Source organism: Apodemus sylvaticus, chromosome 10 (assembly GCF_947179515.1).
Source record: "Apodemus sylvaticus chromosome 10, mApoSyl1.1, whole genome shotgun sequence".
Classification (NCBI taxonomy): Eukaryota; Metazoa; Chordata; class Mammalia; order Rodentia; family Muridae; genus Apodemus; species Apodemus sylvaticus.
The window spans coordinates 60,463,507-60,480,382 of NC_067481.1; the positions used below are offsets into that span (position 1 = coordinate 60,463,507).

Genomic DNA, 16,876 nt, shown 5'->3' on the forward strand with positions numbered 1-16,876 from the left:
TGTTCTCTAGTTCCATCCATTTGCCTAAGAATTTCATGAATTCATTGTTTCTAATGGCTGAATAGTACTCCATTGTGTAGATATACCACATTTTTTGCATCCACTCTTCTGTTGAGGGATACCTGGGTTCTTTCCAGCATCTGGCAATTATAAATAGGGCTGCTATGAACATAGTAGAGCATGTATCCTTATTACATGGTGGGGAATCCTCTGGGTATATGCCCAGGAGTGGTATAGCAGGATCTTCTGGAAGTGAGGTGCCGATACTGGGAATTCTTTATCCCTTGATATAATCAGAGTCTATTTATTATAGGCCCATGGGAAATGGCACTAATAGGAGGTATGGTCTGGTTGGAGGAAGTGTGTCACTAAGGGGTGGACTGAGGTCTCAGACCACGCTCAGTATGGCAGTCTCTTCCTGCTACCTTCAGATGCAGATGTAGACCTCTTAGCTCTCTAGCCCCTTGCCTGCCTGAGTGCCCTCGGCTTCCCACCATGATGATATGAACTAAACCTTTGAGCTATAAGCCACACCCTCAATTAAATGCTTTCCTTTGTAAGAGCTGCTGTGCTCACGGACGGTGCTTCTTCACAACAAGAGAAACCCTAAGGCAGAGACTTACATTATTTCAATAAGACAATACCTATTATTGTCATATATTCATGTATGAATGAAATATATGAAGACAATTATATATAACTATCTTCATAAAGCTTTCACACCTAAAAAATGGTATAAACTGTCTACACCAAAGTTTTAAGTATATTGAGAGTTGTACAACTACCACCGCAATCGATTTAGGAATATTTTCATTTTTTCTCTATCTAAATGAGCCCTGTACCCATCAGCAACATTCCTCTTTTCTCTCTACCCCTTCTACTAGCACTAGGAAATTACTTACCTACTGCCTCTCTTTAATGCTTTAAGAATTTTGGAATTTTCATATACATGGAAACTATCTAATACATGGTCTTTTGTGATTGACTTCTTCAATTTAGTATTGTTTTCATGGTTGTAGTATGTATTTGCACTTTATTTTCATTTCATGGCAAACAGGCCTGTATGTGGATACATCACAGAATATGTATAATCGGTTGATATATAAGTTAAGTTATATCCACTTTGGGATATTATGAGTGAACGGATGCTGTCATTTGTCTTGGGAATATACTTGGGAAAGGCACAGCTGGGTCATGAGGTAGCACTGAGTTTAACTTTTTGGGGAACACCTAAACTGCTTTTCCAAAGTGTCTACAATATTTTAGATTCCCACAAGCAATGTGTCAGGATTCCTATTCCTTCAGTAACTTGCCAACTCCTGCTATTGATTAATTTTGCTTATAGCCATCTTCGAGGTATTCAGGCTTACCACTAACACAAAGTTTAAGAGACAACTATAAAGAGACAGGAAACATTGGTGAACAATCTACTGTTTGAATCATTCCATCTCTCTAGCCCTCAGGTTCCATATCATGTACCATACAGCTAGGCATCGGAGGTCTAGTTTGTAATGGGCTAATTTATGATGACCAGCATTCCTCTAATTAACCAAGATGGCTGCAAAGAAGAAGGCCTAATTCATCAAAGCAGCACTGGAAACTATAGCACTGCTTTGGTGAATTAGGTGTGATTATATCCCAAGTTGTGCTTTTTCATTTGTGTATTTAAGGCCTGCACTTCGTGATATTTCATTTATCAAGGCATGTTCAAAGTGCTTGCAAAACAGTGGATCAAACAAAGTTGTTAACTTTTCAGTTATTCACCAGAAATCCATCCTTTTCTTCCTTAGTTTAACATTAATTTGATGGCAACCATTACCCTAGATCCGAAGTGATGAATCGTGATGGGCCTCAGAGAATCACATTCTCTGCTCTGTCTTCCTGGTAAACCGGGAAAATCTCACAGTTCTTTCTAGTGAGCAGCAAGTTGGTTCTTCAAAGCCTTTCTTTAGCCCACTTCACAGAAATGTTAACCTCATTTCATAGCGCTTTCTACCTTATCCCTATCAGGATGGCTCTCACAATGACCAGTTCTTACTGCAGAAATACAGTGCATGCTCCTACACAAACTCCTGTCTCAGTGGCCCCTGGTTAGCACCTGAGGTGAGCCACAGAGATCTCTCCTCCTCGCTGAAAGCAAGCACAAACTGCCTTCGCTCTTTTAAAAAGTTCCTTTCTTCCCCATTCTTTTACCTACCAAACTCCACGAGAAGCCAAGAGGCTGTGCAAGATCAGCCTGGCTGACAATTGAAGAGGCATTCATTTCTTCTTAAGTTCAGGGGACTGCCGATCCGGGCCCGACTCCATAGACCTAACCCCGCCCCACATGCCTTCCACCCGCGAGCTCCGGCGAATTGTCCCTCTGGAGCATCGCGTTCACCTTGTCTAGGTCTGGAGTATCTGCCGGGAACGCAGAGGGGAAGGCGAAGGCCCCACCATCGGAACTTTCTGAACTCGGGTAGCCCAGCATTCAGGGACTACTGGGAGCCGGAAGTGACGATGGAAGTCCCGCCTCACTCAGGGGGCGGGCTAGCAAGATGGCGGCGCCCAGGAGCCGGTGAGGCGAGAGGACGCGAGGGTCCTGGGGACTGCTGCACCAGTGCATTATGGCCGTGTCCCCGCACACTATTTCCTCGCGCCTCCTCACAGGTATTGTACCCGATTGGGAACGATCGTGGGCGAATTGCTTTCTTTTTGCCACGCGCGGGACCGTGTTTCCGGCTGCCTGCAACCTTGGAAGCCCTTGGCTTTTCAGTTGGCAGGGAGGTGACCTTTAGGGTAACCTGAAGGGACGAGGCCAAGAACTGTGGACCCGCTTTGCACCGTAGGCCAGGTGGTCCCTAACGTTTGATGTCCAGTGATCTCTGGAGTTTCAGACAGTGCAAGCTGGAGGGCGGGGTAAACCATGATCTGCACAAACCTGGCATATGAGAGCCGCGCTTCCTAGTCATTGCCTTTTAATGACATGAGGCGCACCTGCCCTCATAAGAAGCTGTCTCCCAGCCTACAGTGTTACGATGATAACCATGATAATGATAACTGCCAACTGAATCCCATTGAGACGGCGCTGTACCATCAGTATGGCTCCTTCCATCAGAAGGACTTTTGACAGATGTATATTTATCACAAACTCTTGAGCAAGTCTTATATTACCTTTTCAGAGAGGCCAGTCTTAGCACTCTACGTAAAATAGGAGTCTTTATCTTTCTTTTATCATATTAGTTTATCATGGTTAACACATGCTGTAATTGTTCACGCACGCCATACAGTTGTGCATATTTTTTCCCAGTTAGATACACTTTGTGAAGGTAGAGATCAACTGCCTCCCTAGTTCACCACTGTCCGTGTCCAGAACAATGTCTGTGGGCATAGATGATGCTCAGTCATTTGTGAATGAATGAGATTGTGCTGGTAGAAACACTAAAGAGGAGGGTGGTTTTGAAGCTAGTATCCATGGATGATGGCAAAGTGTCCCATAGCACAGACAAGATAGTAGACATTAAGGTGTACCTTCTCACATCCCAGAACTATGCTGTATGCCTTCCTGTCACATACACACCGCCCACAGTGTCTGGCTGACTGTGGTGATCACCGTGCTTCTGTGAAGCTCTTTTCTCCCATGAATTTGTATGATCTCGGTGCAGATCATTTGACTTTCTCTAATGAACCATTTATGTGTTTATAATGAGATAACTGAGCCAGATGATCTCAAAGGTACCTTCTGGCTCATAAACTAGGGCAGCAGGTGGAAGGGTGGGTACAAGAGACAAGGTTGGGCAGTACATGGTAATTGTTGAAGCTGGGAGAAGAGTAATGGAGACTCTTTGGACACCTCTGTTTTTATATGACTTTCATTTTATAAAATAAAAAGTTTGTGCGTTCTTTCTTGTGTGTGTATGTGGTGGTGGTGGTGGTGTCAGTTGTGAGTCCTTTTTGAGTCACTTCTTTGTTACTTTCTATAATCACTGATTGTGAGTATTCCTTGATGCTGACCCTTGGTACTCACGGTTAGAGGACTCATCTTAGTGCCTGACTATTCTCTCTGTACTGAAGCTTCTTTGTATACATATTCCTCAGAGGAGCCTTTCTTTCTATCCTTCTGTTCAGTATTTCAGCTTCTTATAGGACAATTCTGTTTTGATTCTTGAATCTCATAGTGCTAGGAGATAGGTTGCAAATGACGCCTCTGTTCTAGGATCAGACTCTGGAATGGTAGAATAGAGGGAACTAATAACTAATTTTCTGAAATTGAGCATTTCTTCAGGAAAATCTGCTCATGTGTAAATCTATGCAAGATCCCTCTCAGAAGTTTGATGGGAAGAGTTGGCAGAGAAGGATCATTAGGGTTGTTAAGTAACTAGCAGTTACTTCTGAGTTGGCTCATAAAAGTTCAAGTTTTTCTCATTTCCATTAAATATGGTTCAGGAACTTTAAGTCTCCTTAGTTGATTTACAAAGCCTTATAGTCACAGTCCAGTATAAGTGTTCTGATTATCGCTTCAGATCTCATTGAAAGTCCTGTGTATCTTAAAGTGTATTCTCATGTGTTTACTCAGGCCTGAAATAGCTTTCATTTTTCTATGTATTTGTTCATGGACACTTGATGTATTTTGACAAAACCAAGTGTTGCCATCATTTACAAATTACAGTTTCCAAGCTGTGCCCTACCTACCCCTCACTGTGGTGGTGGTGGTACTGCCATTCTGTAAAATTTCAGCTTGGCCTATCTAATCTAGAACAAATTTCCAGGGTGGTTCCAAGGCAAACATGTAGCCATTCACTTGAAAGTAAGCATGTCATAATTGTGATTTAAAGATATGACTTCAGTGCCAGTTGGCTCACCTCTACTTTCAGATAATAGCCTTGTATTTCCAAGGGCAGGACTTGTTCTCACAGTTCAGGAAGTCTACTTGGGCTAGTCAGTTGTCAAACATCATTTCACTTTATTATATGGCAAGTGTCCAGGAGCTGTGTGGACTAAAGGAGAGACTTCTGCCATCAAAGAACTAAACACTATGATGATGGTGTTTTGAGAAATCTTTCCTTGGGGAGATGGAAACAATGCCTACTCTCTCATCATACTGTCCTAATCAAAAACCAAAGTATGGTTCCACCAGAGTTCAGCCTAGGGAGCCATTGTTTTCATTGGGTTGCTTATAGGACAGGGGTGAGGGGGCTACTAGCAGGAGTAGGAGGGGATCTCAAAGCAGCTGCACTTGCAAGTTTCTACCCAATGTGGATGATGGCTTCCCCATAGCCATGAAAGGGAACCTTTCCCAGCCTTATTACTCTAGAATCTCTAAGCCCTGAGGCCACATGCTGTTAAGACAGGTTGCAAACAAATGGTTGTGAGGAGTGGCTGGAATCTCAGGTGAGGGTCCAAGTCCTCCCCAACCCTTCTGTGAGGGAGTGTCAGCAGCTGTCAAGCTGGACCCTGATGAACTCTTGCAAGCAGGCACTGCCAGTCTGATGAAGATGGAGGCTGTTTATTCAGAGCACTGCGTTCTATAACAGATGGGAACAGTTTGCATTTGGAAGATCTCAGATGTAGAGAGACCCACAGCCAAACATTAAGCAGAGATTGAGGAAGCCCATAGAAAAGGAAGAGGAAGGATTGTAGGAGCCAGAGAGTTCAAAGGACACCATAAGAACATGGTCCATAGAATCAACTAACCAGGGCCCATAGGGATTCATAAACACTGAACAGACAATCAGGGAGCCTGCATGTGTCTTACTAAAGCCCTCTCTGTGTATGTTATGGTTGTATAGCTCGGTGTTCTTATGGCATGCCTAACAGTGGAAGTAGAGACTGTCTCTGACTCTTTTGCCTGCTCTTGGGACCCCTTTCCTTTTACTGTGTTGCCTTGTCCAGCCTTAATATGAGGGGATGTGCTAGACTTATTGTAACTTGCTATGCTATGCTTGTTTGATAAGCACGTGGGAAGCCTACCCTTTTCTGAAGGGAAATGGAGGAGGAGTAGATTTGGAGGAAAGGGGAGGCTGGGGTGGGAGAGGAAACAGTGATCAGGATGTAATATAGGAGAGAAGAATAAAAGAAAAAAGTGCTGTCATAAAACATGTTATAACATGATAGGACCATGGAAAGAGATTGAACATTTGATAAGCAGAGAATAGATTACATACAAGGAAACAGTGTAAATAAAGTTGGTTCAATTATGTGTAGTATGCTTAGTTGTGAAGTCATGAAGCAGCATTGCTATGATAAAGTAGATATCCACGTTTGTGTGTGTAATATATGTTTGGTATGCTGGTTTGAATACAGGCACAGTTTGAACCTTTGGACCAAGATGATGGTGTTGTTTAGGGAGGTTTAAGGGTGCAATCTATGAATCATGAGTTGTAAAAGAAAGGACATGCATAAAGGCTGGATGACCGTCTCCACTCTGATTGCTATTACTCCGCTCCAGTGTAAGATCAAAACAACCCTAAGATTTCATCTTACACCAGTCAGAATGGCTAAGATTAAAAATTCAGGAGACAGCAGGTGTTGGAGAGGGTGTGGAGAAAGAGGAACACTCCTCCATTGCTGGTGGGGTTGCAAATTGGTACAACCACTCTGGAAATCAGTCTGGCGGTTCCTCTGAAAACTGGGCACCTCACTTCCAGAAGATCCTGCTATACCACTCCTGGGCATATATCCAGAGGATTCCCCACCATGTAATAAGGATACATGCTCTACTATGTTTATAGCAGCCCTATTTATAATTGCCAGATGCTGGAAAGAACCCAGGTATCCCTCAACAGAAGAGTGGATGCAAAAAATGTGGTATATCTACACAATGGAGTACTATTCAGCCATTAGAAACAATGAATTCATGAAATTCTTAGGCAAATGGATGGAGCTAGAGAACATCATACTAAGTGAGGTAACCCAGACTCAAAAGGTGAATCATGGTATGCACTCACTAATAAGTGGTTATTAACCTAGAAAACTGGAATACCCAAAACATAATCCACACATCAAATGAGATACAAGAAGAAAGGAGGAGTGGCCCCTGGTTCTGGAAAGACTCAGTGAAACAGTATTCGGCAAAACCAGAATGGGGAAGTAGGAAGGGGTGGGTGGGAGGACAGGGGAAGAGAAGGGGGCTTACTGGACTTTCGGGGAGTGGGGGGGGGGCTAGAAAAGGGGAAATCATTTGAAATGTAAATAAATTATATCGAATAAAAAAAAAAAAGAAAAAAAAATATACCCTGATAACTCACTCTACCATAAAAAAAAAAAAAAAAAGAAAGAAAAAAAGAAAGAGAGGCTCCAATGTAAGATCATAGAGTCTTTCGGTGGGATAGAAAGAGAGGGACAGAGTTGACAGGCATGTCAGCGTTGAGTGGACTTGATTCATTAGGTGAGAAAGGAAGAGTTCAAGATGCTCGCTCCTGAAACCTGCAATAAAGGATAGAGGTGCATGTGAGAAAGAAATGGCCTTAGACATAGGGCTATCCATTCACTTGGAGACACCAAAAGCAATCAGATATAGGCGTACTGGAGCTTCAGAAATGAGTTAAAGATTAATAACTAGGGACAGTTTTTTTAGGGACAGTTTGTCTTGTCTTGGTTACTTTTCTGTTGCTCTGAAAAGACACCATGACCAAGGTAATTTATAAAAGAAAGAATTTACTGTGGCTCAAGATTTCAAGATTGCAGAGAGTTAGAGTCTGTGACTATCATGAGAGGTGGGTGGGGAGAGAAAGAGGGAGAGTGCTGAGAGAGAGAGAGCATACAGTAAGTAACTGGGAATGGTATGAACATTTGAAACTCAAAGCCCACCCCTATTAACACTTCCTCTTCCAAGGCCATACCTCTGAATTCTTTCAAACGGTTCCACTAACTGGGACCTAGGTACTCAAATATATGAGCCTATGGGGGGCATTCTTATTTAAATCACCACAGTATTGTTTAGATAAACTGACAGATAATTATGTTGTATGTGTGGAGACATGAATGTCCATTCACCTCAAATAGGACATAGGGTGACTGAGCAAGAAACTAGTCTACCTAAATATAACTTTGTGCCAGTGCGTTTATTTGAATACTTACAGGAGTACCAGTGAGGGGTTACCTACAGCAGTGGGGGAGAATTGGGCATCACTTCTCCCAGTACGGGTAATGGATAGCTCAGGAGAGTTGCACCCCTACAGTTCCCTGTGCACCTGCAGGCAGCCACACAAGAATCTCCTCTTACCTCACAGCTCTTACTGCTTGGATAACTCTAGGAGGGACCTTTTCTTTTTCTTTTTTTTTTTTTCCTTTTTTTAAAAATTAGATATAGTCTTTATTTACATTTCAAATGTTGTCCCTTTCCTGTTTTCCACCCCGAAAATCCCCTAACCCCTCCCCCTCCACCCCTTACCCCCGCTCACAAATTCACCCACTCCAGCTTCCCTGTTCTGGCATTTCCCTATACTGAGGCATCTAGCCTTCTCAGGACCCAGGACCCTTCGGTGTCCAACAAGGCCATCCTCTGCTGTATATGCATCTGGAGCCATGGGTCCCTTCATGTGTACTCTTTGGTTCATGGTTTAGTCCCTGGGAGCTCTGGGGGTACTGGGTGGTTCATATTGTTGTTCCTCCTATGGCACTGCAAACCCCTTCAGCTCCTGGGTCCTTTCTCTAGCTCCTCCATTGGGGACCCTGTGCTCAGTTCAATGGTTGGCTGAGAGTGTCCCCATGAGAAGCCATGAGAAGAGACACTTTAAAAAAGATCAAATGGGGACCTAGAGGGTAAGCAAGGGGGTGATTGATGTGTGTGTGTGTGTGTGTGTGTGTGTGTGTGTGTGTATAGTCACATGTTGAATTGAGAAGTTTAGTAAAGTTATCATTCCTAACTGGGTTGCTGGTCATATTCTACTATTAACTAAGCAAACAAAATCGAAATGGAAACCTTCATCTCAGTTTACTGGCATTTAGTAAGAAAAGATGTATGCCACCTTTTCTACTTTTTAAAAAGTGAAGTCACTGAGTTGTATTTTCTTTTTAGAAACATCTACAGTGTGATAGTCTCAACTCTCCACTGAATTCTTGTATACATTATGGTGTGAGAGTAATGTTTCCCCAGTCCTCCTCAAGTCTGTCCCTGACCTAAGCCTGAGGCTGATGAGTGCCACTTATTCCTGGGTGGAGGTAGAGGTGGTTTGAGGCCCAGCCTCATGCAGAGCAGCAGTCCCCTTGGCTTTGCCTCTAGGTGGATGTGGGCACTGTGAGTAAGCAGCTGTCATTTCTACATCTTCCTTTCCTTGTCTGTCTGTTTCAGGCTCAGTAGGAGGATGCGTCTGGCATTTAGAGAGAAGAGCTATACAGGGATTGCCACACAGGGTCACACATCTGTTCAGGAATGTCAATAATCAGTGGGTCACGGTCCAGCACTTGAGCTTCCTCAAGCGCATGGTAAGTAGAAGCCACCCTTCAGTTGCTTTCCGCCTCTGCTTTTTTCTGGGCATGGGGGTTGCAAAGATTCCTATTAGAAGAAAAGTTTTAGGAAGTACTGTTTGAAAGGGGCTTTTATTTAGTGTTCTCTTAAGTTTATCCAAAACTTTAATCTCTTGTTTTGATTATTCTTAACTGAAACCAGAATAATTCTGGCATTTGAGGTTAAATATATGATCTTGAATTTATTGATTAAGTTTGGAGAAAGATTGAAAACTTATGGCATATTTCGACCAGGCTAAAATTAGGAAAAGCTGAACTTGTATGATGCATCTTTTATACATTCTTTGAAGTTCTGTAAATACGTCAGTAATACAGAAGTAGTTGTTTAACAGTGTGACTCCTTTATTTTCTTAGAGCATCTGTGCATTTGAAAAGTCTTTAGCATTACTTCTGAGGGACTGGGGGACAGTTCAATCAGTAAAGCCACCATGAAGGTCTGGGTTCGATCCTCAGAACCAACACAGAGAGCTTGGCGTGGAGCTAGTGAGCACCTGCCATCTCAGCTCAGAGGGGCAAAATCAGGGTCCCTGGGCTCACTGGCCAGCAACTCAGCTCACTTCATGAGACTGCCTCAAAACATAAGATGTATGTCTCCTGAGGAGAGACACTCAAGGCTGACCTGTGACTGTTTGTACCCTCTCTACGTGTGAACATGCATACACACACACACATACACACACATAAACTATGCGTCAACTAAAATAAAGATCTTGTAACTTGCCAATGCTATTACAGGGGCACCAGTGATGTAGTTCTTTTACAGGCCTGTATACATGCTGACACACCATGAGCTTGCAGCAGCATCATGAACTCAGTCGTATAGAAAAGGATCAGAGAATACAGTTGGAAATTCATAGCGCTACTGTGGATGGCTCCCAAACTCATAGTCTAGTATTCTATTTGGAATCATCTTACCCTTTCATTTAAAATACCCACTTTAAAAATTTAAAGAATGCAAAATCTTACTAAAATTCTTTTTTGTCAATTTTAGAAGTTTGATGTTCTCATTTATAAATAAGAGTCATAAATAATGAACTGTCTTTAAATACTGTTGGGAAGATTAGCTGAAGTATATATTGATATGAGAAATAAGGGGTCTCATAATGTCACTGGTAATTACCAATTTTTGTTAGTTGGTGAGTGATAGGCAAAACTATCAACAAATCCACAACCAATGTCCTTGCTGCATCCCAAACCCCACATCCTGCATTCCCACACATCCCCCGTGGTGGCTGAAGTCAAGAGGCCTTGTGAGGCCTTCCAGTGAACTCCCTTGGGCAGTTGCTTTAGAGCTCATGGGGCCAAAGATGACCTTGGCAATATCTATAGATGGCTTCCTTGTATTTAGAAAGCCCATTCTCTGGAAAGGTCAGTGAATAACAGATGTATGTTCTTTGCCAGAAACCTAGATGCCTGGATTTTTCTAAACCACAAATGTAAAACCATAGCCAAGACGTTAACTTGGCCTCTGCATCTCTCAATGCTGATGTTTGTGTTTTACACACTGTTGTGCTTGCCATGCTAACAAGTCTTAAATGTAGGACGCTTCCACCATAAAAATATGACAGGTGGAAGACATTAGCCAACATCCTCACTTTTAGTAACGTGTGCTATTTGTCTGTCTGTCTGTCTGTCTAGTATGTCACACAACTGCACAGGGGCCTTAGCCAGCGAGTCAAACCAAAGCCAGAGCCACCGGCTTCTCCTTTCCTTGAACACACATCTTCAGGGCAGGCTGGAGCAGAAGTGGATGGGCTGCCATCTTTCCCAGCTCCCAGTCTGCCTCTGTCCCGGAAGCCAAATGAGGAGTCAGTGGAGCTGGAGGCGACCTCCACAGTGGACCATTCCCTTGACACAGCCAAAGAGAAAACGGAAGAGAAGCAGTGGAAAGAGATGAGGCTTCACAGTGATGATCTGCCTGGCATTTTAGCCCGCCTGTCCAAGATCAAACTCACAGGTACCTGCTGTTTGGATACTTTCTTTATTTCTACTGAGCTGTATTTACTGCCTCTTAAACTTTGACACTCATGATTTTTTCTTCCTTCACACTCAGATATTCTGAATTTTACTTACACATGACTGTGTGCAGACACAGCTGAGTGCAGACCACCCTGTATATGTGCTATTTACTGATTTTTGCCAGTTTGATCATTGAAAACGATTTTTGTGTTAGTTTGCACTCCATACACCTTAGTAGACCCCTCTCTCAAATGTTGAGTATTTTTCTCCACTTTGCCTCTTACACCCTTGGTTACTATTACACCTTTTCTTTTGTGTGCATGCTTGTATATGCTGGTGCTCATGTGGAGGCCAGAGGTTGACACTGGATGTCTTCCTCAGTCACCCTCTGCTTTACTAGTTGAGGCAGGCTCTCACTGAACTTGAAGCTCACTGATGTGGTTACACGGACTGGCCAGTGAGCCTCAGGGATCCTGCTGTCTCCACCTTTCCTGTGCTGGGATTACAGGCATGCACAGCCACAAGGGCTTTTTATGTGGGAGCTGGAGATTTGAACTCAAATCTCCTGCATATGTAGCAAATACTTCACTAACCGAGCTACTCTACACCCCCGGGTTCCCTCTTAAAAGACAAATCTCACACAATAGTTCCAACTGGCCTTGAGCACATGAAAGTCCTGCCTCAGTCTCCCAGTTTCCAGGATGGCAGGCATATACTACTGTGTACAGCTTCTCAGTCTCAATTTTGAACTGTTAAAGTTAGACTGAGTACATTTTGTGTTGTGAGATGGCCATGAGCCCACGGGGCAGGGAATGCTGTGGTTTGGATATGAAATGATTCCCATGAGTCCATTTGTCTCCAGCCTTTGTCCGCAGCCAGTGACACAGCTTGAGAGGTTATGAAACCTTTAAGAAGTGGGGCCTTGATGACAGAAGGGGCTTTCTCAAAACTGAGCTAAACTGAAACTGAATAAAGCGGCTCTTCCACCCAGGAGTGCTTTAGCCAGATCATGTCCCCGTGACCTTAGCAAAGTAGCCCTTCGCTCACAAGTGCTGTATGCCCAGGATTCTGTCACTGGGACCCAAGCAAAGTAGCCCTTCTTCCTGTCCGAATAATTACAGAGACGTGGCGTCATCTTACCATCAGGCATGTTCATTGCAAGCGTTTCAGATCCATTCTTCAGGATTGTGTTGGTGGCACCTCAGTGTTGTCTTTCACTGTGTCCCACTTGCCTTTCCCTTCAGTGAGTTCAGACTGTCCTGTCTTACTCACAGTGAGTTCAGACCTATCCTGTCTTACTCCTGGTTAGGCAGGGCTCACTGCCTCATGGCACAAAGGCCTAGTTCAAGGCTCTGGTTACGTACTTGTATGTTTGTTCAATCTGCAAAGTTTTGCCATCATCTGTTATCTGTCTCACTAGAAATGGGATTTAGGCCACATGGCTCACAGTCCTGCTGAGCCAGACTCTCCTGTATGCTTAAAGAAGGTTTTATTGGTGCCCAGTCGCATCTTAATCTCAGGGCTTCCGAGGCTGAGGCAGGCTGATCTCGGAGTTCACAGTCAGCCAGGGCTACACTTTTTTTTTTTTTCAAAAGAAAGAAATGGAAATGAGGGAAATGTGAGTTTGGTTTTAGCATTTTTTGGGCAAGGTACTTCAGAGAACAGAAGTCAGACAGAATTGCGTTCTGGAAGTGCTAGGCGCCTTCAGATGGAGTTATCAGAGAGTCACAGTCAAGAGCAGGTGTTGGGGGAAGGTAGGTAGATTGAGCAGAGCAGACAGCCCATGGCGGATGGATGGAGTTCCTTAAGGTCATTCCTTCTGGTTCCTACGGAGGCCTGCTAAGGAGCCTGCAAGCAAGCAGATGGCCAGAGGAGGGGAAAACAAGAGGGGACTCTGTCATAAGCAGAGGTGCAGAGCCTTCCCCACGAGGAAAGACTTGGAGCACAGTGCAGATGCAGGAGGACAGCTCAGAAGCCTGGCTGTAGCAGGTCAGGAAGTCAGTGCCCACTGCCCGGTGAGTCAGGAAATTTTTTCTAAATGCTCACAGAACCTGCTTCGAATAATCTACTTCAGTTTTAGAGGTTTATCCCATGAGTATTTCATTAGTAACAAATAAAGGGTGACTAATTTAAGGTCATTTTTTTTCTACAACTTTCCTTTATTCTGGCTCTTATACTGTTTTCGTTTTATGTGGCTTATGTAGTTATATATCTGAGTTGGCATTCCAGATAGGGCAGGGTTTACGATGGAAAACCTGATGTCTGAATCATTTAATATCTTAGTTATTATTCTTCAGCGTGCATGGATGCAGTGGCTCCCAAGGGTCATCGGGGTCAGGAGCACTGAGGGCATGCTTGTTAACATGGTCATCTCTTGCCTTGTGCTGGGAATTCAGCCACCCTGGGTGAGTCTAGGACCCGACCCGGAGATCTGCATGTGTGAGGTGTAACACAGGGTGTAGGTGTTGCATCCTTGTTACCTTTATACTGAGAAACCCAGGGGAGGCAGGCTCGAAGTCATCAGCTCAGTGCCAGTGCGACGGTGTGGCTGCTGCTGGAGAGAGCTTGATTACTGAGAGCCAGAGCTGCTGGGTAGGACAGCTGGCCACAGGAAAGGCATCGGGGCAGAACCTGGACCACACAAGAGAGGCATGCAAAAGCGAGATGTTCAAGGAAAGGGGGCTGTCACCTCACCTACTGCCATGGGTGGAAGAGACCTGGGGTCATACATTTCCCTCATATGATTTTATTTATCCCATGTGACTAATTGAATTAAAGCCATTTCCTTCTGCTTATTCCATTTAAAGAGGTAGTACCCTGAAGTGACCCCTAGCACTCTCATCTGACACACCTCGTACTTCCCTCTTTAGTTTATCGCTTGAGTTCATGCAGCCTGGAGTCAGCAGGGGTATTTCTTTAAGGAGATCCCTGATATATGCAAATTGAATTCTCTTGGACTCTTAACATCTTAGAAAATTCATTTCTAGCTAATGGCAGCTGAGACACGAATTTTGGGGAGTCAGCAGTCACATTATAGAATGAGTCTTCTGTGCTTCCTCTGTTTATAGCTATAACATGGCAAAGAAGGGCTATACACTGATCAGATTAGATTTCCTTTGTAGGAAGGCAGGCTAAGCTGCAGCCGGAATCCTTGACACTTCTACTAGGACATAGGCCAAACCTTTGCTTGTGCAAATGCCATTTGAAGATGTGTGTGTGTGTGTGTGTGTGTGTGTGTGTAAGACATAGTTCATAAAAGAGTAATAGGCCTCACTTGAGCCCCCTGCCAGCTGAACTATTTACAATATGTTTTTGCAGTTTATTACAGGGTGTTCCACACCAGGGTGAGGAAATTTTATTTGGATTAGGATCATAAGAGGTTGTGGTGACTAAATTGAGTTTAGGCTGAATATAGGTTAATAAAAAGCAGGACTTTTCCTGACGAACATCTGTGCTGAAAAGTTGGATTTCCCAAGGCCAGCATACTAAATGGATTGTTTATTGGAACCAATAAATGAAGCTGTTGCTGAAGATGATAGGGACCACAGTGAGTAGACCTTCCCCACAGTCCCAAACACTGCTTTTGATTCAGAGAAAAGTAGAAACAGGGTGCTGGTGCATTTCCGATTGCTTTGTGTGACTTACCACGGTTTCCGGTGGTAGCCGGACCAGGCAGCCCCCAGGCTCTGGCTGTGATGCCATCTGCTTGCAGAGTCTGCTTGCAGCCTCTGTGAGGCTGAAATTTTGAGTAGTGGGTAAGAATGTGCTTATGAAACCCTTCTGTAGTATTTTAAGTCTCATAACTATTAAGTATTTAAGAAAATACAAATAGGTTTTGAAAAATTGAAATGCTCTTATAATTCTATCAAGTCACACCTGTCACTTTATAGATTCTGGTAAATTAGCTTGTAGAATTTAATATCATACTAATCTTTTTGTATGACACTTACTCTGATTTTGCTGACTAAGGTTTCTGGTTGGTTTTTTTTTTGTTTGATTTTTGTTTTTTGGTTTTTTTTTAGATTTCTTAAGACAGAATATAAAATAAAAGGGCTGAACAGATGGCTCAGTGGTTAAGAGCACTTGCTGCTGTTCCAGAGGACCTGGATCAAATCTTAGCACACATACTGTGTAGCTCACAACGGCCGGGAGCTCCAGTTGTAGGGAGTCAAATGCACCCACACATGCACGCACACATGCATGCACACACACACACTAAAAAGAAGTGAATGCTTTTAAAAGATAGAAAGTCATATATAAAGAGTTCCATCTGAGTCCTCTAACATCTCTGTGTACTGTTTTCAGCCCCTCCCCACCTGTGCACACTCTGTCTAAAGTTAATAGTTCACACAGTAGGGCTAGACTGACTGAGCTGGAATCCCTCGTTTGTAAAATATCGATTGGTTATGCAATTATTGACACATTTTTTGATGTCTTAAAAGTTCATTTTCAACTATAAAATGGGAATAATTCCATCTGAGAGCATTACTGTAGAATTTATAAGAAATAATGTATATAAACACATTAATGCTCAAGGAAAGTTAATTGTTATTACACGGCGCTAATATATATGTAAGACATTTGAATAATTTTTAATATTATTGTTCATTTATCTTTTCATGTCTTTATTTCCAAAAGTTAGGTCCCTAGACACAAATGCCTTTTCATGTTTTTATTGTCATATATTAATCATTCAAAACAACGGGCCTCTTGTGGCATTTCTCGTGCATATATACTTGGGATGTGCTCACCCTCCTGCTGGCCTCTCTTGCTCCTCCGCAGCCCATGCTTGAGTAGGCAGAGCAGGTCGGTTGCCACTGCATGGCTGGACCCCAGTTTATTTACTTCCTTCTGTCTGGGTAGTTTTCATTTCATTATCATCACTGTAAAGAGTACCTTTGTCTTTCATCTGAGATGATTGCCCAGGGTAGACACAGGCAAGTATCTTTTGGAGATAAAATATGCATGCTTCCGGAGTGGCAGTGGGCAGTCTTCCCTAATGAACGTTCTGCTAGGTGATGCTCTGGCCCCAGTGGGCAACCGACCATACCTTCAGCACTTACTGCTGGCTAATGCTGTGATCGCATAAATAATGGGAAAAATATATAAAATAGTGGTATGCAAACTTGTTTTATATTTAAAACTGATGATTGTTCCATATTCATTGATAATTTATATTTTTACTGAAGACAATCCACTTGTCTTCCAGCCTTCCCTTCTGTTTGTCTTACTGTTTGCAAGGACTCTACATAGTCAGCCAGTGCTGGTTTGTGTGTGTGGACATGCACATGAGTATGTGTGTGTCATTTGATGCTTTTCAATTTGCCAATATTTGGTATATAAAAGTTAATTTTGTGGGAACCAAATCTATTTTTCTGAGAGTCTGGTCTCGTACCATATTTAAGCTTTTCCATATAAAGACTATATAAATATTTACCTTCTTGTCAGTGTTATATTTGTATAACTTTAT

The 16,876-nt window shown here is 43.1% G+C and overlaps 1 protein-coding gene across 2 annotated transcripts in view; it reads left to right on the forward strand.

Moving 5' to 3' along the window:
* Positions 1-2,526: 2,526 nt before the first annotated feature.
* LOC127694652 (protoheme IX farnesyltransferase, mitochondrial) overlaps positions 2,527-16,876 on the forward strand; it is a 131,250-nt gene continuing 116,900 nt past the window's right edge. For both annotated transcript variants that reach the window (XM_052196204.1, XM_052196203.1), the window contains exons 1-3: positions 2,527-2,649; positions 9,272-9,405; positions 11,086-11,404. In XM_052196204.1, coding sequence (XP_052052164.1) covers positions 2,607-2,649; positions 9,272-9,405; positions 11,086-11,404 — 496 coding nt within the window. In that variant the 5' untranslated portion in view covers positions 2,527-2,606. The remainder of the gene's footprint in view (positions 2,650-9,271; positions 9,406-11,085; positions 11,405-16,876) is intronic.